General features: G+C 41.4%; 1 protein-coding gene across 1 annotated transcript; it reads right to left on the reverse strand.

Moving 5' to 3' along the window:
• Positions 1–2,927: 2,927 nt before the first annotated feature.
• On the reverse strand, positions 2,928–20,632 carry gcfc2 (GC-rich sequence DNA-binding factor 2). Its single transcript, XM_002935987.5, has 18 exons — positions 20,180–20,632; positions 17,592–17,690; positions 17,086–17,325; positions 15,860–16,069; positions 15,257–15,357; positions 13,761–13,879; positions 13,150–13,333; positions 12,650–12,773; positions 11,806–11,863; positions 11,196–11,308; positions 9,593–9,792; positions 8,718–8,865; positions 7,541–7,647; positions 7,166–7,242; positions 5,063–5,129; positions 4,697–4,843; positions 3,409–3,533; positions 2,928–3,115 (listed from the first exon to the last, which is right to left on the reverse strand). The coding sequence occupies exons 1-18, from the start codon at positions 20,571–20,573 to the stop codon at positions 3,007–3,009; spliced, it is 2,622 nt and encodes an 873-aa protein (XP_002936033.2). The 5' UTR covers positions 20,574–20,632; the 3' UTR covers positions 2,928–3,006.
• Between the last annotated feature and the right edge of the window lie 1,635 nt (positions 20,633–22,267).

A 22,267-nucleotide genomic window follows, 5' to 3' on the forward strand; every position in this document is an offset into this window, starting at 1 on the left:
CTCTGTATAGGTAGGGGCAGGTTTAAGTTATCTCTTTGTACATTATAGAATGTCTGATTCTTAGCAACTTCTCAATTGGTCTTCATTTTTTATATCTTATAGTTTTTGAATTACTTGCCTTTTTCTTCTGGCTCTTTCTAGCTTTCAAAGGGGGGGGGGGGTGTCATTGACAAAACCACAAATTGCTTTCGGAGGCTGCAATTTTGTTCTTATTGCTACATTGTATTACTTATCTTTCTATTTAGCCCCTCTCCTATTCATCTTTCAGTTACTCATTCAAACCACTGCCTGCTTGCTAGGGTAGTTTGAACCTTAGCAACCAGGTACCTTCTGAAATTCCAAACTGGAGGGCTGCTGACTAAAAGGCTAAATAGTTAAAAAACCACAGAAAATAAGTGAAGTGTAGACCTATTGCAAATTTTCTCAGAGCAAATGTTTATTTTAAAGCAGAAGGAAAGGTAAAAACTAAGTAAGCTTTATCAGAAAGGTCTATGTAAATATAGCCATAATCACTCACGTAAGTCCTCTATCAAAAGAAACACAGGATTTCTTTTCTTTTGTGTAAACACGTTCTTTGGTATCAGACTTTCTCTCATAAAAATCCTTCAGAGCACAGGGACGAGTCTGCTCAGTTTGCTCCTCACTCCCTGCCCCCTCCCAACTGTGCTGTGTAATTTGAGCTACCAGCTGCTAGAGCTCCAGCATGGAAGCTACTGAGACCAAGCTAAAATGGCAGCTACTATCTTAAAGGAGAAGGAAAGGCTAATAAAGAGTTAATCTCAAGCTGCAGGCAAACCTTCAGTTCTCTCAATAGTGCCCTTAAGTCTCCCCATATTTCTCCTGTCCTGTTGGTTTTTACCTTTCTTTCTCCTTTAAACAAACAGAGGGAGCTTCTAGGGCTGTTTACTCAGGTATGGTAAAGAATAAATATAGCATTCTAGCTTGCAGTACTGCACCTAAACTATTGGCAGTAAAATGCCAAAATGTCTTCTTCTTTAAGGTGAACAACCCCTTTATGAAAATGGAAAAAGAGTTAGCAGAAATAAAAACATTACAGTCAAACTGTTGTTTAGCTGTAGGGGTCAGGGACCATGACAACCAGATGGCATCTTCACTTGCAGGCTGGAAAAAGGACATACAATAATTGACAGAGGCAGAATAGGAGACCAACTGCAAAGCTGCTTAGGATAGGTTCACCTATAACATACTAAAGGGCGACGGTGAGCTTTCGCTTTAACAGTTATGCAGTGGAAGATTCCAGTGCGGTGTGCGCTGACCTTGCTCCCAGAAACACAGTTTGGAAATTGGAAGTTTGAACTGAGAACATGGAGGAAGTTAGTTGCATAGGGCACTGTATCTGTCTCACACTACCCTGCTATACTGACTGGGGGTCGGGGTCACAGGTTTGTATTATTACATTATGTTCCCTGACTAAAAATATTTTGCCATAGTTTCTTGCCATAAGAGGTTCCTGCTTTTATTATTGTGCTGTTAAAAATATACCTTTTTAAAGAAGAGCTAAGAATCTGATTAGACCTAGTAAAGTGGTAGAAGCCGCACCCCTATATTCTGCATCAGAATTGATTTAATAATAAGCAATGTAGCTCCAATGTCAGATAGAACCTCACTTTCTGAGCTTCAGAGGACCCATAAGCTTAGCTTCTCAGCAGCATCCAAGAGCCCACCGAGCATGTGCAGTGCCACTGACACGCACAATATGGCCTAACAAGATCCAAGATAGGGAGCAGCTAGGGACAAACATGAAGGCCTGGATCATTACAATTTTAAGGCTGTTGAACCTCTGGGCTGGTAAAATAAGATCATTATCTAAAATACAGCAATTTTCTTTAGCAGCTCTCCAGTTTGAAATTTCAACCGCTTTATGGTTGCTAGGGTCCAAGTTACCCTAGAAACTAGGTACTGCTTTTAAGAAGAGACTGGAATATGAACAAGGGTGGGCCTGATTAGTAACAATAAAATTGTACACTCACTGCTGGGGTCAGTGACCCCAATTTGAAATCTAGAAAGAGGCAAGAGGCTGCAGCAAATAAACTATAAGAAAAAAAAATGAAGGCCAATTGAAAAGTTTTGTATAAGTAGCCATTCTATAACATACTAAAAGTTAACTTAAAGAAGAAGGAAAGGTAAAAACTAAGTAAGCTTTATCAGAAAGGTCTATGTAAATACAGCCATAAGCACTTACAGAAACGCTGCACTAAGTCCTCTATCAAAAGAAACACATACTTTTTTGTATACAGGTTCTTCAGTGTCCGATTTCCTGCTCTCAGAAAAATCCTTCAGGACACGAGTCTGCTTAGTTTGCTCCTCCCCCTCCCATCTCATCTCTCTCCCCCTCCCAACTGTGCTTTAATCTGAGCTACCGCAAAAAAATCCAGTAGCACACTGAAGATGCAAGCCGTGAAAAAATTGTGTTTTATTTGCCCAAGTACATATAAACAAGCAAAGAGCAACGTTGTTCTTTGCTTGTTTATATGTACTTGGGCAAATAAAACACAATTTTTTCACGGCTTGCATCTTTAGCGTGCTACTGGATTTTTTTGCTGTTGGATATTGACCCCCATGCAAGGTGAGGTTCTTCCAGTATTTGCACCTGATACCCGCTTGGGTAAGTTAACAGAGGGTTGAGCTCCCCAATACTGCTATTAATCTGAGCTACCAGCAGCCAGAGCAGCAGCACGAAAGCTACTAAGACCAAGCTAAAATGGTATCTGCTATCGTAAACAAACAGAGGGAACTTCTAGGGCTGTATACTCAGGTATGGTAAAGCTTTCTGCAGAATAAATATAGCATTCTAGCTTGCACTAATGTGACTAATCTATTGGAAGTGAAGTTAATGCAAGTGATGGAGGCGGCTCAGTACATAATCTCAACATTTTTGTAGGATTAACTTTGGTGCAAATAAAATATCAGGAGAGAAAAATCCAATTTTATTGTATAAAATATATAATTATGAAAGCTGGTGGGTGCAAGAAGCTTGAAAAGGGATCACGTGACCACTTTCAGTTCTTCCAGGTTATACTGGCTGATGGCTTCCTCTGCGTAGTCCACGGCTTTGATCTTCAAGAGCAGGGACACTAAAATCTTCATGTTTTCTCTAAAATGGGAGAGAGTACAAATACTTATTACATTATGGCGACAACATTCTCCAAACAAATACTACAAACTGTAAATGACGAATAAAATGTCCGGCTGTAATAACTACTACTTCTATGTGGCACATTGAAATGATCTTGCCGACTGCATATGTACTGACTGAAGGGACAACCAGCAGGGTTGCAGATGCACCCCCCTGCCCCAAATTAATTGCAGTATAGAACTACAACATGCCCCCCACCCCCCACCCCCTCACCAGAGAGAGAATGCTGGGAAAGGAAGCAGAGCATTTACCTGTCATTTAGCTTGTGCAGAGTATGAATAGACTGCAGTAGGTGTTTGCTGAAATTCAGTAAGCGATGAAGAGATGATCCACTCTCAAGGTTCCTAAACCAGCTCTGAGGGAGACATTCAACCACCTACAGGAAAAGGCATGGTCAGATATAGTGAGGTCACTGCTAAAGAAAATACTGTTAAAAAATACTATCCTGTTTGAATGACAGTGGAAGACTGGGAAGTAAGGAAAGTCTGTTACTGTTAGTAGGAGGCACATGTTTAAGGCAATGGCCACACGTGGCCTGCAGATAAATGCAGGCCAAAAATCAGCCCCAGTGCTCTGAACAGCCTTTCCATGGGCCTGGACCCAGAGCCACTGTGTCGGCCTGAATGCAAGGGCACAAAATGGATTTTGGCACTGAAATGCAAACTCACCTGTTTCAGTGCTGAAATCCGATGTGTGTGTAGGCACATCCAAAAGCTCATCAGAGCGTAGGGGCTGATTCTTGCCCTGATATATGTGTTTCTTAAGCCTGATAGGTCCTAACCCTATGAACTTCCCTGCAGATCTGTGGTAAGTACAGAGGAACCCCGTGCTTATATAGTTGTAGGACTATAAGCGATCCTAATGGCTCGTTCCTGCAGAATGAAGTCACGGCAGAACAATTCTTATCTTGGCACAGTCCTATGCTTTTCAGCTTGGAGGGGGGCAAATTATCTCTCATATTGCACGTTCAGGGCTGAATTCTACTAAAAGGATGATGACATACTATGAAATCAAGGAACCTCTCAAGCTGGGGGCCATAAAAATCCCTCTGAGAGACAATAAGCTTGTAAACTTACTGCTGGACAACCATCTGTTCTGCTCCTATTGTTGTCGGTGGAAAGCTTTTTTCGGAATGGTTGGTCACCCACTATAGCAGAGATCTATCTCGGGCGATAGAACCGCTCCATGGGTTCTTACCCTTAGGTGCAAGGAAAGGATCTATAAATCAATGGCCAGAGGGGCTTTGTAAGATGCCATAGGCATTCACTATTTATAGGACTTCAACTTGATATGCAAAAACTTTTTTAAAGGAAAGTAAACCCTCAGAATTTTTTCCTTTGCTGATCTGTTTTGCAGTTCCGCCACTGGCCACCAACTCAAGAAAAAATACAGATCAGTGCTCTGTAATTTGTCTTGACTATTTATTGGAGTGGTGGGGGGCTGTTTGGGCCTCTGTGTACTTGAAATGCCAGGGCCTATTGTGAATCCCAGTCCGGATCTTTTCAGTTACTAAGGGCACTACGGTGAGTGGCTACTTACTCTCTTGCACTTCTTCACACTGTCTGGTCCTGGCTCTGCATTCAGAATTACTAGCAGTAGGTATCGATTAAGCAGCTTATCAAGGCTGAGCTCTTGCAGGGTCTCTTCTTGGAGGAATCCATCCCAGCAAAGAACGTTCTGGAACATCTGGGAAGAACAAGCATTAGAAATTAAATCAGAGCTCACTCCAGTAAAGTTACAAATGGATCAATTTGGCATGAAGTGATGTTCTTACTTCAAAGCTTCAGTATGATATTTTAGCATGTTCTGTATCAGAAGAGACATAACTTGAGTTCATATATGTAATATGACACACACACATACATATATATTTATTTATTATATACCCATATGTCCATCACTTACTTTCACAGCAGACCAGAAACGCCTTTCTTGGAATCTTGAATGCGGAGAGAATCTGTCTTCCAAAAGTCTATTAAGGAAATGTGGGAGGAAAAGAATTGAGAAATATATGAGTAACTGCACCATACTCCTAAAGTCCATAAATCACATAAATACCGAATAACAAGAAGGGGCAAAGTAAAGTTGAAAAATATTCTATTCTGCATTTGGTGCAAAATTTTGCACCAGTCCTAAATTGGACTGAAAAGAATCAACACAACAGAAACTTAATTTACAGAAGCTGTGCTGCAGAGATGATTCTAATGCAGACTACACTGGTTTTTATGCTGCCATATAACGTGAATCTGTTATTTTGTTAGAACTTTATTTTCTATATATAAGTACAGGATATTGTAAGTCAGTCACTAAGCTTAGATAAGTGAGACCAGCCCAGGGCATGTGCTGGGAATGAGCAGATGGGGGGATACTGGGGGCATCTTTGGGGGGGGGGGGGGGGGTTGACCTTACCTGCTAAAGGGCTGTGGTGGCCTTGGGCTGGTACAGAATCCCAAAATATGTTTAACATATTTAGACTAATTCTTTATCTCTAGACTAATTCTTTATGGAGCTTAGTTCCTCCTTTAATAAAAGACTAGGACTAATTAGCTAGTTCTCTCCCAAATAGTATAAAGGTACAGAAATGCCCATAAATCAGCTTCCAATACAAATACAAAGGGACAGTCTCAGTAAATGAGCCCCAGTCTCTCGGATAGATACCCTTCCCCCCCATGTGATTACTCCATGATTTTCTTCCCAGTTCATAACAGGCAGAGGGACAGATATTTTTCACAAGCAAAATTAAAAAAAAAAAAATTAAGAGAAAGGGACTGCATACTTTAAACTGATCTTGAAGGCGCTCTGTTCTCTATTTACCAGTCTGGCAAACAGAGGATGTTGGGCCCAGAGTTCAGGATGTCCTTCTAAGATAAGTCTTTGCTGTTTATGTTTAACAGGAAACACAACAGCTCTTATTTGTGAAGTCATCTTAAAGGACAACTAAAGTTTAAGCAGGCCATGGCCACCATAGCCATGTTAGAAGACCTTTGCCTTTGAAGATGCCACCAGTAGCTCCCCATATTTTATTCTGCTGCTTCCCAGTACACGGCTGTTCTCACTTACCTGAGCTTAGGGACCGACTCACAACATACATACATACACAATATGAAAGATACAATACAAGTCTAATTAGTAATCCAGAATCATGTTACATGGCAGCACAAAATCCAGTGTATTCTGCATCAGAATTTAATTATCATCCCTGTAGCATCAGCTTCTTTGGCAGATGGAACCTCATTGCCTGCTTGATGATTTCCAACAACCTCAAAGCTTTGCTTTGCAACAGCAGCCCAGACACATTGAGCATGTGCAGTGCCACTGACTCAAAAGATGGGGATCTGTGGAGAGCTTTGAGGGGTTCAAGGAACAGTAACACCAAAAAATAAAAAGCTTTAAAGTAATAAATATATAATGCACTGTTGCCCTGCACTGGTAAAACTGGTGTGTTTGCTACAGTAACACTACTATAATTTATATAATAAGCTGCTGTGTAGCCACGGGGGCAGCCATTCAAGCTGGAAAAAAGGCACAGGTTACATGGCAGATAACAGATAAGTTCTGTAGAAAACAATAGTGTTTTATCTGTTATCTGCTATGTGCCTGTGCCTTTTCTCCTTTGAATGGCTGCCTCCATGGCTACATAGCAGCTTATTTATATAAATTATAGTAGACTTTCTGAAGTAAACACACAACTTTTACCAGTGCAGGGCAGCAGCACATTATATTTTAGTTACTTTTATACACTTTCATTTTTTGGTGTTACTGTTCCTTTAAATCATTATTGTTAGAGCATGGCTGATTCACTATATAAAATACAGCATTTCAAGCCAACATGCATTTGCAGGTAGAACAGTGACGAAATGGTTACTCTCAAGGTGCAGATTTCCCTATTGTTTATAAATGTGGAGGAGCAGAGATGCACTTCTGGGTTTCCTATTTTATTGTATCGCATTTATTATTTAGCAATACTGCGGTAAAAGGCTGTGTATTTAGCAGTGACTAATGACCTACCTTTTTGGAAAGAGAGGAATAAACACATCATCTTCAATGGCTTTCTTCATTGTTGAAAGTAGACAATTTATCAGGCCCTTAAGTGTAATAAAAATCGATAAAGGGTAAAGAAAAACACTTTATAAATAACTGTATAGTTTTATTTACATCTTATATTGTATTTTTATAACCAGAATCAGATTCCCTTGACACTTCAGCTGAACTGCTGGTGGTGTAATGAAGCAGTGATTAGCATTGCGAACATTGGAGTTCTGGGTTTTGATTTCAGATGTTGCAGTACCTTTATAGCAGGGGATCTAAACTCATCTTGGAATGCTGAAGGCTGCCTGTCTGTGGGCAATAACAGTAGCAATTTAGCAGGGCACTCCCACTTACCTGCACTGCTTTACTGGACTCATTATGCTTGACATTTGTTTTGCAGAAATGCGCTAGGTTGTCAGTCTGTACAGCGGATAGTGGATCCCACAAGAGTTCAACAAATCCTAAGGGAGACATTATGAAAGGACTTTCACAGCTTTGAATTAGATATATAAACGATCACATACTGGCTTTAGCAGCCTCCAGGCTGAAGAGTAGGACAATGTCTCCACTGATAATAACTGATCTGATGCTCTTCTTAATGGGCCAATGAGGTGAATCTGGCATGAAGTGACAGGAGGCTGCAGCACAGCCACATCAAGCAGCTGGAGATAAACCAGACTGCAGATATATTGCCCTGGGATAGCTGCTACCTATAGAAATGACAGCAGTCAGAACATTAACTGCAATGTCCAAGGTATCGGTCAGTGTGTACCAAGTAAGGGCCTATAATTAATTAAGTGGAGAATTCAGCTCAGAGTTAGGCAGGTTGTGGCCCTTGGCTGTCAGGGAGATACTGTGGCTCAGCAAACCAGATGTGCACCCACAACACACTTCTGGTTCATAGCAGTCACTAATTATTAATGCCTAGACTCGTGTCCTGTGGGGTTATAGTTCCACGCGAAACAAGTTATACCTTAGGCTGGGGCCCCTGATGTATCTTACTCTTGAGCAATAGTCAGATGTAAAAAGGCTTGGGGAGCAATACAAGCATCATAAAATTTCATGTGGGTGCCAAATAGGGCTGTGATTGGCTATATGGTAAACTCTATGCACACTATCAGCTTACAGGAGATCTTGTTTGGTAGCACATCTTGTTTTTATGCAATTCCTGACTTGGTGGCAAGTTATAAACACCTGCTTTGAGGCCACTGGGAGCAACATCCAAGGAGTTGGTGTGCAACATGTTGCTCGTAAGACACTGATTGGAGATCACTGCCTTAGATGATCCAACGGGAGTATAGTTGGTAACACAATCATGGCTGATGAGGTATATGGCAATTTCCTGCATTACTGTGTGTATCTTTATAATGTACCACACCCCAGACTTGGCTTGAATTTCAGTCTTATAGATTAAAGAATAGATTTTACATTTACAGAACCATGGTGTGGTTCTGGCTATCTTATCAGTCTGGGAACGTGGGAAAGTTTGGGAACAGGTATCTTAACGCTGAGTATTAAAAAAAAAAAGTACCTGAAACTTTTGGAATAACCGTTTTCTCAATCACAGCGGACAGGACTTTATGGTCCGAATTCTCGTCATTCATCTCCAGCTCATTCTCCCTATAGCAAAACTCTTCTAAGTCTTGGTACCATGTCATCTCTTCCAGATCTTTTTTATCCTGAGAACCAATGGCAAGTTAAATATTGGCAAACCATGTAGATCGTGATGTGCTTTCTTAAAAGGGTGGTTAACTTTTTATATGTTACAGAATGGCCATTTCTAAGCATCTTTTTATTTGTTATAGTTTCTGAATTATTTGCTTTTCTCTTCTGACTCTTTCCAGCTTTTGTTACTTTTTTTTACTTATCGTTATAGTCAGGCCCTCTTCTATTCATATTCCTGTCTCTCATTCAAACCACTACCTGGTTGCTTTGGTCAATAAGACCCAGTTGCGGATATTCCAAACTGGAGAGCTGCTGATAAAAAAGCTAAATAGTTTAAAAACCACAAATAAAAAATAAAGACCAACTGCAAAATTGTCTCTGAATAGTGCTCTCTACATGACAGTAAAAGTTAAACAACCTCTTTAAGCAGGTCTTTAAGCAGGTCATACAGGCACCACACTTTGCAATGAGAAATGACAGTCAAGTCTGTGTGTACAGCAATGAAACATCAGCCCTGTGTGGCAGGAATGCATTGCTGTTAGACTTGGTAATAATTTGGGCAGATTAACCTAACCTTTAGTGCAGCAATGCTGGAAGGCTACTGGTTCTTTGAGCTGTATTCAACTTCTGCGTGTAATAGAAACCTGCCATTATCAGACTTCTGACATTTCACTTTTTTCACCGTTTTGTTTGCTTTATAACATTACTGCAAAGAGCACTGAATAAAACAAGTTTTCTCACCTCCAAGGGATTCCAGTCTAACAGATGCACTCGGATTATTGGATTCAGTAGTTTGTGGAGGCACAGGCTAATGTAGGCATCGTAATAGGACTCAGGAAATCTCCCTCTCCACTCTGTAAATCTGGACAGGATATTCTTTATCTGGTGGAAATCTTCATGCACATCCTCAAATATGGTTTTACTCTGTGCCCTGATGCTCTCTGGAGGGAATAAAAAACAGGTCAAAAAAACTTTTGTGACATGTAAATTGATTCTGTGATCCCTTAGGTACAAGCTGCAATAGCTTCTTAGGAGGAAACATCCTGGCTAGCCTTCTGGCATTTATTTTCAATGCTGAACCATGTTAAAGCTATACTGATGCATCACTATGAAAATCCATAGGAAAGCTTCAGCATAAGGGAAGAATTGAGGAATTAAAATCTTTACAGCCAAAAGTCCCCCCAAAGCCGCCCCCAGCCTAGTGGGGGAGACAATTCTTTTATAAGCTGGGGTTTTATTTTCATTTGTAATTAGCCTATGGAAGGATTGCCCACGCCCCAGTGTGACTGAAACAACTGCAGCAGAACCTTTAGCCATGTTAAAGTACTGGCCTTCGGCATGTATCACTGAACTGGGGGCAGCTTTGGGAGACTTTTGGCTTTAATGATTGCATGATTTTAATGACTGACAAGTTCCTATTAATTTTAATAGGAATAAGTCCGTAACGCTGTAAAGAGGTGGTTCACCTTCAAAACAATATTTTTTATACAGCTTTCTCTCCACTAAACAATTATTTTTCAATATATATGCATTATCAAAAATAAATGGTTTAAGAGATATCAACTTCCAAATTTTCAATGTACCGACTGCCTCTGATGCAGTCTTCCCAAGCATGTCTTACGTCACATGTAGTATGGACACTGCCTCCTTCAAGCTCTAATGCATTTTTCCTATGTATTGTTTTATTCAGTGCACCTACACCTTGACGCAGGCCCTGCTGAAACTGCATCTGAAGGATTATTGCAGTCCACTGGAAATTTGTGAGTTGATATCTCCTAGGCCTAGAAAAGGACAGGCAAACACTACTTGTAATAGCAATTATATGCTGTATACAAATAAGTCAAAAACCATTGCAAATTTGCAAAGAATGTACATTGCATAGAATTATGTTTTCTTTTAGTAGGCAAAAAAAATATATATATATTTTGGGTTGACTTATCCTTTAATCACAACAATGAAGCAAGACAGGAGTGCACTTCATTGTAATCTTTTTATGCAGGAAGAAAATCTTAACTATGAGCAAATGTACCTCCTCTCCATGGAAACTTTCCTGCCATACTCTGCTTTACTCACTCAGGTACAAGTAACTTTTTACTCCCCAAGGACTTTGTTACTTTACAAACCATTCTTATCTTTCAGCCAGCACTTCTGCTGTTATTTTTACAGAAGAATTTCTGCCATCTAAGTTTTAGCACTCTGTCTAAATATCAAACTGTAACTCAGAAATCCCATGGACACCAGAATGCCTTTCGGCATCATGAGGCTGGCAGCAAGCCCTTAGCGCTGGCAGCCGGGAACAGCTTGGATGATTTTTACATTGTTCAGTGCAGTGCAATCAGGGTACCTCTGTTTTTCTGGAAACTCCTCTCATCATCAGTGGACAGTTCATCATCACTAGACATCCCTTCATAGTGATCTGAGTCCCCACACTCCTTCCGTTTTTGCCTTCTTTTCTTTCTGAAACAAAAAGTACATACACTGAGAACAAATGCACAATGTAATAATTTAAGAGCTAAGTGTTAGAGACAAGTGTAAGAAGGTCCCTGGCCTGTAGAACTTACAATCTAAATTGGTAAAGAAGATGAGAAGCTACAACAAGCATGAACCTTCACTAGTAAAGGGCTGTGGTAGCGTTAGGCTGGTACACAAACCCAGAATATAATGAGCAGCATTTCTACCCTTCTTCTTTGGTTCTCCTCTAAAAGTCCTTATTTGCTGCAGTACAGCAGCTCTGTGCCAAACGCCAATGCACCCTTCTGCAGTCATTGTTGGACAGTTGGGAAAGGCATACAGGGAGATTGCATATGCACCAAGAGAACACTGGCATCATTTAGAAAAGGTGTCAATATGACTAAGGGTTTTAGGGCCCAAAATATCACGGTCCATTGAATATTACACTGATCTTCAGGTACTTTGTTAGTGATTCCAACAAGCAGCCTTTTAATTTAACTCACCTTCGTAACTCACAATCAGTCATCAGGTCTGTAGTCTGGCCATTGGCATCTTTAGTTCCTGTGCCACAAACAAAATAGAAAGCATAAGCCAAAGCCTGTAGGTCAAGTTTCTGCGTTTCACAGAAAAATGTAATTAGTAAATAACCATTCAATCAGATATAAAATGTAATATTATGGCTTTCATTTTAGAAATTACGGTGCTAGTTATTCCATCATGTCTGACTTTTTTTTAAAAATTTTACATACTTGCGAATAGTTATTACTGGTAGGGTTTCTGCTAATGGCAAGCTACACAGATTTCTAATTAACCCCATCAGACGGTGTTGTGTGTCCCACAAGACTAGGGCATATGGAAGCTTTAGGGCAAGGTGTTTTGTTTTTAAGTTGAGAGAAGCTGATCCACTCTCTCCTGCAGCTCAGCTCTGTGTAGCTGCACTGACACGTACAGCTTCCACCAGATTGGAGGAGTGGAAATCGGCATTGAAAATGCCTGCCTTTGTGTTTTTTGGGCTGATCTCAGCTTTGCGTACCTGCACTCTGGTGGAAGCTGTACTTGTCAGTGCAGATACACAGAGAGTTGCAGAAGATAGCAGATCCACTTCTCTATGCCTGCCTAGAGAGCAGCAGAGCCAACACTGTGTGCCCTTGCCCTTAATACCAGTGGTTTTTAGCTGGAGATTATGCCTCTTGTGATTATGGATATATGAATGCAATGCAAGACCTGCTTTCATCAGCAAACATTCATTACATGATAAAATTATATAGGAAATAAGTGTTAAATGTCATCCATATCTACACACTCATGAAGCTCGTAACCGTATGTATTGATTACTGCCATACTAACCAGATATATTTTGAACAGCTACAGACTCATTCCGAAGGTCATCTTGCCTGCGCTTATTCAAGGATTCAGCTCGTTTCTGAAAAATCTCAATCATCTCTAATTCAAGCCTATTGATCTGGGCTATCTGTAAAGAAAACATAAGATCCATGGAGAATCAGACATTAGGACATGAAAAGTTCAGCACTATCAGAATTGCTTTAATGCAAGATAATTTGCAGGCTAATGAATTTCAAAGAAGCACGTCAGCAAGTTAGCTACAATTTATATTCAAGATTAATGACATGCCTGTCGGACTAACCCAGAACTGAATGCCACAAGTTGGTTCAAGTGTATCCCAGGGTCATAAAATTAACTGGCTTCTTGCAATATTGTTTGAGGAGCCTTGCAATAATTGTTTTTTTACAAATAAAAAAAACAAACAAAAAAAATGTATTTATATTGGAAACCTGCTTAGAGTTATTTTTTTTCCCATTATGTGGATGAAGATTCCCATCACATACCTTTTCATTCACACAGTCAACAAAGTTTTCTACATAGGTTTTCATCTCCTTGAAAAACTTATAGGTTTGCTCACTGGAAGACATTTCAAGCTTTTCTAGTGTGGTTTTTGCACTGTCCAGATCACTAACATACTTTTCTCGCTCAGCAACATGTGCCCGGTGGACTTCATGAAAGGAATTCAACCTAAAAAAAATAAATAAATTACAAGGACATCAACATAAGCCAAACTTATTATGTGGCCAAAAGGTTCCAGAATTGTCAAGAATGGCAATCAGGGACTCATCAAGGGTATACTGCAATCAGGGACCCCACGTCAGAGGGGTCCCCATAAGAAAAAAGTCTGATTCACAGCTGGAAAAGGAAGTGGGGTTTTAATAGCGTGAATGAGGGGCAAGAAAAAGGCAGCCAGCCCAAGGACTCAGGTAATTAATGGGTCAATAATGGGCGATGGTAACTTAGTATAGGGCCCCATGATTCCCGATGACACTGTACTCTGTAGCCTTAGGGACTGCCTACAATGAAACCAGGGACCCTTGCACAAACCAAGTAAAACAGCTCCAGATCATTAATTTATCTGCACCAAGCAAGTTTTTACAGAGGGCAAACTTACCGTGAAGCCAGTTTCTTTTTTATGTCTTCAGCAGTTACTGGTGGCAGAGAAATCCTTGGTTCAACACTCTTTTTACTCTTGGGTGGAATTCTCACTTGTGGCAAATCCTCATCCATTCCCTAAGAGACCATAAACCTAATCAGTCAGAAAAGCCTGAATTAGCACACCTGGTGTGAGGCTCTACATATGGCAAAAAGCTGCATGGATGTTCCAAGACATTTTCATTACTAGATAACTAATCTGAATGTACAAATATACAAGACATTTGTCGTATATAAAAGTGCAGCTACGTCAGAACCTGTTGTGCCTCTGCCAAGATGCAAGTTTCAGCAGTGCCAGAGAAGGTTGCAGATGCATAAATATCAGTGTATCCATCATTCATCTATAATTCAAAGAATATCTAGGACAGCAAAATATGTTTTCTCCCCAAATCTCACCCTAACTGACCTTTAAGCTAGGCAGGTGTATGCTAAGAGAACAAATAGGTATTAGTGTCTCTCAGGGGGACAGTCTCAGAGTTTGGATTCCACTGCTGTAAGGAAATGGAAACACAACCAAAATGGGAAATTAAGCCCCAAATGGGTTTTTTTTGGGGAGGGGGGGGGGGAGGAATTACAAAATGATACTTTGGTTACTTGGAAAAAAGTTACCCTCATCTGTTTCCTCTGCTGCCAAAATATATTTATAAGATCCGGGATGCCCTAGGGATTCAAGACCTAAAAGTATCTTGAGAAGGAGAGGGGCAGCTTCTGAGGCAATATGAGAAGCTCTCATTCCTTCAATTATATTGTAGAGACTTCCCCATAACAGACACCCACACAGTCAACAGGCATATGGTATCTTAGACACAAAATTGGCGAGGTTTGCTTTTGGAGGAGCAGTTTCCAGGGAGTTGGGAGACTCCAAAATTTTGGTAACAACTGGGTCACAGAAAGATCCATTGTTGATATCTTCTCAAGAAATGCAGCCAAGGCGGAATTTTCCAAAGTGGTATAAGCCAAGGCATCAAATTGTGTAACGACTGTTGAACAGTCATATTTGGTGCATGGAAAAAAAAAAACACAACTACAACCTAGGTACCCACGGATGTCCTTACATAAGTAGCTTGGGGCTATAAGTACGGCTTTCATAAAGTTACAGGTCTTTTGTGTATTTCTCTTGTATGAACCAAACAGCAGGCTTGCTTGCAATATGGCATAGTTAGTGTGTGGTTGAAACACATCTTTAAATATACTTTTATTAATTGAAATTCCTTATCTTGGTCAGAGAAGAATATCAATTTAGTTATGGTTGCAATGAGGGTGAGATATAAGAAACCACTGTTGTCACTTTAGTCGGAATATATAATAGAATATGCATGTTTCAGGCTCCCATGTAAAGAACAAGCATGTAAAATGCAGTGTACAGGCTACTCTGTGTACATCCACTAAAATGAATTTGTTGCCTTGCAATATTAGGCATAGCAGGAAGTCCATAATAACTGTAATAAAAATGACCTTTTGATATTTGACAGCTTTCCGTATTTGCTGTTCCTCCCATTTGTCTTGCAAATCCTCTTCATCTTCACTTTTATGCATCTCAGAGTCACTGTTTGATGCTGAAAAGAAAGAAAGAAGGCAAAAGGAATGAAGTAAAATACAATATCAGGAAAAGCCTTTAATAGAAGTAAACAAAAAAGCCCTTCTGGGGGGGGGGGGGGATGGTGGTCTATGCTCATTTTGACATGGTCACAGAACCCATGATGACCTTTGTTAGTGTGCGATTAAATACAAGGTATCATTTTCTTTGTGCACTTGGCCTCCACACTTACTGATGGATATTGCAGGCAGATGAGAGCATAAATAAGCCCCCCCCGGTCCAACCTGTGATTCCAACCCATTTACAATCTAACATGTGGCCAAGGGCCCAGGAACTCTCTATAGTAAAGCCATTGTAACGTTTTGGTCAAGTATTCCTTTAACTCACACTGGCCCACCAACTGATATTAATTAATGGATACCTTGTCCTCCTCTATACCCTGCAAGCAGTCTGAGGTGCATATATCATGCAGTTCTCTGGAATGTACAGATACAGAATAAACATTTTTGCCACAAACGTACACATTTCCTCTTCCATCTGCTCTCGCAAAGTCTTTGTTCCCGGGGCAAACTTGATTCTTCTCTCGTGATCATCAATGTCACTGTCACTTTCTGACTGGCTGGAACTGGACATTTCCTGCTTTGTGCCAATGGGTATATAATCACCTTGAGCTCGGGCCAACCTGCGCCGCCTTCTAGCTGCTCGAATGACCTTAGCGCCTGGAATAGCACCTACACTGATTGGAAACAAAGGTGAAGCCAAAGCTAAAGAGCAAGGACAAGTTTCCTGGCGTTGCATTAGCAGAAACACAAGTTAACATTTTTAGGCATTACTTCCAGGTTCAACAGTTAAATCTGGGCTACCAAATAAGTAAAAAAAACCCTATGCTTATGGGGGGCTTCATGCAAGCTACAGAAGAGTGTGCGAGAGGGTCATTATGGAAATTTTTTAATACAAGGATAAGTAAGCCTAAACAATAATAATATTCTGCATTCAGTCTTATTTCATTTCCACACAGACAGCTCAACTGCAGCTCTTTTAGCTACCTCCTTGTCTAGTGTGAAGCTCCATCCCCTTTTCTTTTCTGAGCTCTCCTTTCCTCTCTGACACTGAAGATATCAAAAAGCTATCTGCCGCACCTGCTTACTGCCTCTGCTCCAATGGAAATCAACCAGGCAGGTGCAGTAAGCACCTTTTTTGACATCTTCACAGTCGGAAAGAGAAGGAGAGCTTAGATAAGGAAGTAGCTAAAGAGCTGCAGTTGAGCTGCTTGTGATTTAGAAACAAAACAGGACTGAATGCAGAGAAAGTGCATTCTGGGGGCTGTTAAGACTAAATTTAAAGACAGAAATAAAAGTTCACTTATTGTTTAATCCTATCAATTTTATATTGCCCCATAACACACAGTCACACGGACTGGGGAGCCTGTTTCACTATGTTATGTTTCACTATAGCTGGTGAAGCAGTTAGTAACTGTTTACATTGTAACAAAGTAGTTGAAGTTGAAGAAAAACACCCATGCACTTCACATTTCCTGCTTAACCGCTACAAAAACATATGAAACCATCTCTAAATTTGTGTCTATAACTTGCTCCACTTACTGCTTAGTTAATAAATTGAGAATCAGAGTAGGGAATGGTTATTGCCCATGTCATGCAGCTAGTAATACAAGGCTCCTTGCACGAACGGTAGTATATCAAATAATATTAACAGGAATATAGAAAATGTGTAACTTATAGCCACAAACCTGTGATGCCAGAGTCAGGAGATGTAGGTGAGCTGCCCATTCCAGAGTTTGGAGAGTCTGACCTTTCTTGTGGCTGAGGGTCTTTATTCTCCACCTCTGAGCTACTGTTACTCTCTGATTTTGCTCCATCTTCTCTCTGATCTTCCAGCTCAGAGCTGCTGTCACTCTTGGACTTTGCTCCATCTTCTTCCAGACCCTCCACCTCAGAGTCACTGTCACTTTCTGTCTTGGCTGCTCTTTCTTTTCCCAAACAAAAACAAAACATCAGTCACCATACACTATTAGTAATGTGCTGAAACAAATCTACTTGATACACACATATGTAGACTCTGTAGGCTACATGCATGTATGTATTTATATCATTATCTTCACCCAGAGACAATATGCTGATCAGTAATGGATTGTAAAAATAATATAACAATTCTTGTACATAGAAAGGAACAAACTGGTGTTTAATAACTATATTCTAAGGGGTGGATGTTCCTGGATTATAGAAATACATTTACCTTTTTTATAGGACTTAATTATGGAGTTCTTTTCTGTCTTTTTCTGCACTTGAAATACCACTGCATTGACACTGGGCTTCTTGATCTTGAAGTCTGCATCTTCACAGGGAAAAGATAAATATTAGGACTATATGCTTTGTATAGTAATTTGAGATTCGAGGGACAGCTCAATGGGGACAACAGCTCCCCCCAAAGCTCTGTGCTGTAGGCATCCTGATATAAATGCCATTTTACCAAGAAAACATATTAAACACTACCCTTGGCTTACACACAAATCCTAAAATAAAAGACAGAGTGAAAAGGGTTTCTGCCATTGGAGTACATACAGAATAGGCAGAGATGTGTGTACTTAAAGGGGTTCGAATTAAAACAGCCTGGCATTCACAGCCTTAAGGTGCAACAATTGTATAAGAAATCCTGTGTTTCTTTTTATAAACATCCTCTTAAGTATCAGACTTCCTGTCCTTTAGAGTTCCTTCAGGGCATGGACAAAAGTCTGCGAAGCTCTCTCCTTACCTCTCGGTTTTTTTGCTCCCCCTCCCATCAAAATTCATAACAATTCAATCCCCCTCCCATCAAAATTCATAACAATTCACTTCCCCTCCCATAAAAGAGTGTGTGATCTGAGCTACCAGCAGCTAGAGCTGCAGCACGGAAGCTACGGAGACCAAGCTAAAACGGCAGCTGCAATCTCAAACAAACAGAGGGAGCTTCTAGGGCTCTTTACTCAGACATGGTAAAGCTTTCTGCAGAATACATATAGTGTTCTAGGTGGCACTAATGTGGCTAATCTGTTGGCAGTAAAATGCCAAAATGACTTTCCTTCTCCTTTAACAGCAATAGTTCTAATGATTTCCAGTACAGCAAATAAACTTTGTTCTTACTGACCTTGACATTGGGCTTCTGTGACTATCTATGTCACCAAACTAATATTCTATTTAGTTCCAGCCTTCTGCCCCCCCCCCCGAGGCGGTTTGTCATTTATGTTCCTCATGGGGGGCAGAAACTCAGTTTGCTATCCACTCTCTTAGGGTAATGTCCTATGGAGAGATTAGTCACCTGCGGTAGCAGAGATCTATCACGGGCGACTAATCTCTCCTTCCCATCAGCAACAAAGGGAGTAGATGGTGGAAAGGCATAGGCATCGCTTTGGTTTTCCGAAGTCGCACAAAGTTTCCTTTCTGCAGGCACCTTTGAGAGACTGCTGAAAACCAAAGCGGCACATATGCCTTTTCCCTTTGTTGCTGGCGGAAAGGCACTTCGCAGAGATTAGTCGCCTGCAGTGGCAGAGATCTATCGCCGGTGACTAATCTCTGCATAGGGAAGAAGCACACCAATTTGTCGGCCATGCCTTTCAACACATTTATTGCAGAAAGTAAGTGGCACAAGCTTTCAGGCATTACCCCCTTCTTCAGGTTCTTCTTCATTGCACCTGAAGAAGGGGGTAACCCCCGAAAGTTTGTGCCACTGCAATAAATGTGTTGAAAGGCATGGCCGACAAATTGGTGTGCTTCTTCCCTTTGTAAAGTACATGGAATGGCTTAGGAGCAGCCGAGAAATTGAAGCACCCTATGGAAGTGTGTAAGTCAGGGGTCCCCAACCTTTCTTACTCGTGAGCCACAGACAAATGTAAAAAGACTTGGGGAGCAACACAAGCACCATAAAAGTTCATGGAGGAGCCAAATAAGGGCTGTGATTGGCTATTAGGCAGCCTCTATGCACCCTATCAGCTTACAGGGGGCTTTATTGGTAGTAATTCTTGTTTATACTCAACCAAAACTTGCCCCCAAGTCAGGAATTCAAATATAACTACCTGGTTTGGGGGCACTGAGAGCAACATCCAAGGGGTTGGGGAGCAATGTGTTGCTCACGAGCTACTGGTTGGGGATCACTGGTGTAAGTGGTGTGCTGAACATTTTTTCTATTGTTAATCTCTCCATAGGACATTACCCTAAATGTGTACAAACTGAATTAGACCAGGTGACCATACAAGGAGGGGAACTTGCTACTGATGAGCGATAGGCATATCAATAATTAGGAAATTGGATTGTAAGCTTTAGATACATGGCATAATACAAGCCAGACGTGGGCAATGGAGGATGGCTGGGGAACAAAACTGAAGAGGGCAAAAAAATACAAACAAGAATGCCCATCTTTCAGTCCTTCAACTGTTGTACAACAATTGCTGGCACTTGATTGTTTGAGCTGCAGTTTAACACAACAATAGAATGGCCGGGCATAGTTTAGATAACGGTGATTTATATACAGAAAATGCCAAGGGCAAAGGCACATGGGGCATATTGCTACTCAGTGGATTTTCATCTCTAAGTCAACAGGACTGTAACTGAATACGGATAACCAGACCCTGCCATTGCAGGAGAATTTCCAACATATTGTGGGAGACTGAGGCCAACCCCTGTGTTATAACGTCCCTCTTCATAAGGAAAAGTCAATGTGTTGGTACCAAGTGTGGGATATTTGTACTGCCTGGGGCACAGGGCAAGGAATGAGCTACCGGGCAGGGAATAAGGAATGACTTGTTTCCCACTCTGGGTTCAGCTGGGGCCAAGGGCAGAGTTTTGCCTCACCTTCTCTCTCCTCAGCGAAGCTCAGCAGGGTGGGCGGGGCTGTAAAGCGAATAGAGAATTCGGGTTCCACAGGAGCAGTCCCGACTGTTTCACTGGGATCCGGTTCCCCTTCCGCATCACTCCCAGCCCCGTCTCTCCGCGCCGCATCACTCCCAGCCCCGTCTCTCCGCGCCGCATCACTCCCAGCCCCGTCTCTCCGCGCCGCATCACTCCCAGCCCCGTCTCCCTGCGCCGCTTCGGCCCTCTTCCCTCGCTCAGTCCCACAAAATAAGCCGCGGCCGGCTGGCCTCCTCTGCTCCCTGGCCCGGGGTTGCTCACTCTCTTCTTCCCGCTCCTCTTCCTCGCTGGACTCCGCTTTCCTCACACGAATCGCTCGCTTCGGTTTTCTAAACATTGTCAAGTAGCGGGGCGCATTTAACTGACGTCAGGCAAAGCGACTTGGGCGAACACTTTGCAGCCAATCAGGATAGGGTTTTTTTTTTCTTTTTTTAAAAAAAGCTTTATTACACAAACCAATATGTACTTTTGTCTTGTATTTGCTTTTCCATTTCTGACCTCTTTCCACTGGCTGTCATGCCACAACCTTTCTCCTCTATAACCTGCTCCCCTATTTATATACAATTATCTACCTTGACTAACTTCTAGGCACCCCTTAATTGCCAAAAACGCAACAGAAATAGGAAATTTACCTCCAAAATCAGTGGCATAGCAACTATACAAGGGGATTCTGTATGGTAGTTCCCTCTTTCCAGCTACTTCAAACTACAAATTTTGCTCCTGGCAGTAAGGATTTGGCAGCAAGGCAGTATAGGAGAGGGTCAAGTGTGTGTTATGTATTGTTACCTACAGTATAGCTCCCAACATTTTGAAAATGAAAAGTGGGTCAAAAATAAATGCGCACAGCGCCGCAGAATATTTTTGACCACGCCCATTTTTGCGACCACACCCCCTAAATACCACTCCCATTTGACTAAATTTGACAGGTTATTTAAAGTTTAAACACATTTCTGGGGGTTTTGGGGTCCTGTTTTATGTGTATTACAATTTTGCTGAAAAAGGTGAAATTGCCCTTTAAGGTGTGAGTCTCAGTTCCCCCAAGAGACCTGTTTAGCTTATTAGTTACAATTGTATCTGGGGGGGGCTTTTTACCTTTCTGGGCTCTCTGCCAAAAAGCCCACTTTAGGCTGATGCCACACTCGGCGTAGGGCTTATTTTTAAAATTCAGCCCTACGCCTGCCGATATACGCATGAAAAGGCGTGAGAATGCAAAGTCTTGCTTTTTCATGAGTATATCGGCTACATGTGCCTGCACCCGAGCGTATTCCATTCATTCGGGCGCAGGCACAAGTAGCAGGCGGTAGGGCTGAATTTTCAGCAAGCGTTTGATGCGTGTGGCATCAGCCTTATTCATTAAAAGCGAGAAACAATGTATCTAAATGCAAGTGAGGCTCGTTAAGATTTCTGGGCTTTCTGCCAAAAGCTACTTTTAATTATATTTGTATCTTTTTTAGCTTCAGTGCAGGAGATCAAAGGGAAATGAGGGACTTTTCAGTAAGAATCTGGGACTGCGGGTTGAGCTGTCTAAAGAGGGACTGTCCCGCGAAAATCGGGACAGTTGAGAGGTATGGCCTACAGGGCCTCCCCAAAACTATTTATATGGGGCCCCCCCATGAACAAAAGTGCACAGTGCCAAAATTGTGGCCAATATGTGCAATATAAACAGCTGCTAATACGCAGTTCATACAAAGAGTTCCACTGATTAATGTGCTAATAAGTCATGCAGATTATTGGGGGTCAATGGAGTTTTCCCTAGTTTAACCCCTTCCCACCTTCTTGCCCCTGCTCTATGCTGTCCAGGGGCGCAGCTGTAATGAGAACTTGAGAATCTCGCTTCAGACGGCAAAATTTAAGTTACCAGAATGGGGAGGCATTTGAGCCGCTGTAATATCTCTGCTCTGGATTAAAATAAACAAACTTGGTGTGTGACACTAGCACCAGGTGCTAAATAAACGAAACCTACTTATGTAACTGTTACCAGCTGTTTGTGACTCCTCCGTACGCCTCCTGTGGACACTTGATTGCTGCAAC

Source organism: Xenopus tropicalis, chromosome 5, assembly GCF_000004195.4.
Source record: "Xenopus tropicalis strain Nigerian chromosome 5, UCB_Xtro_10.0, whole genome shotgun sequence".
Classification (NCBI taxonomy): Eukaryota; Metazoa; Chordata; class Amphibia; order Anura; family Pipidae; genus Xenopus; species Xenopus tropicalis.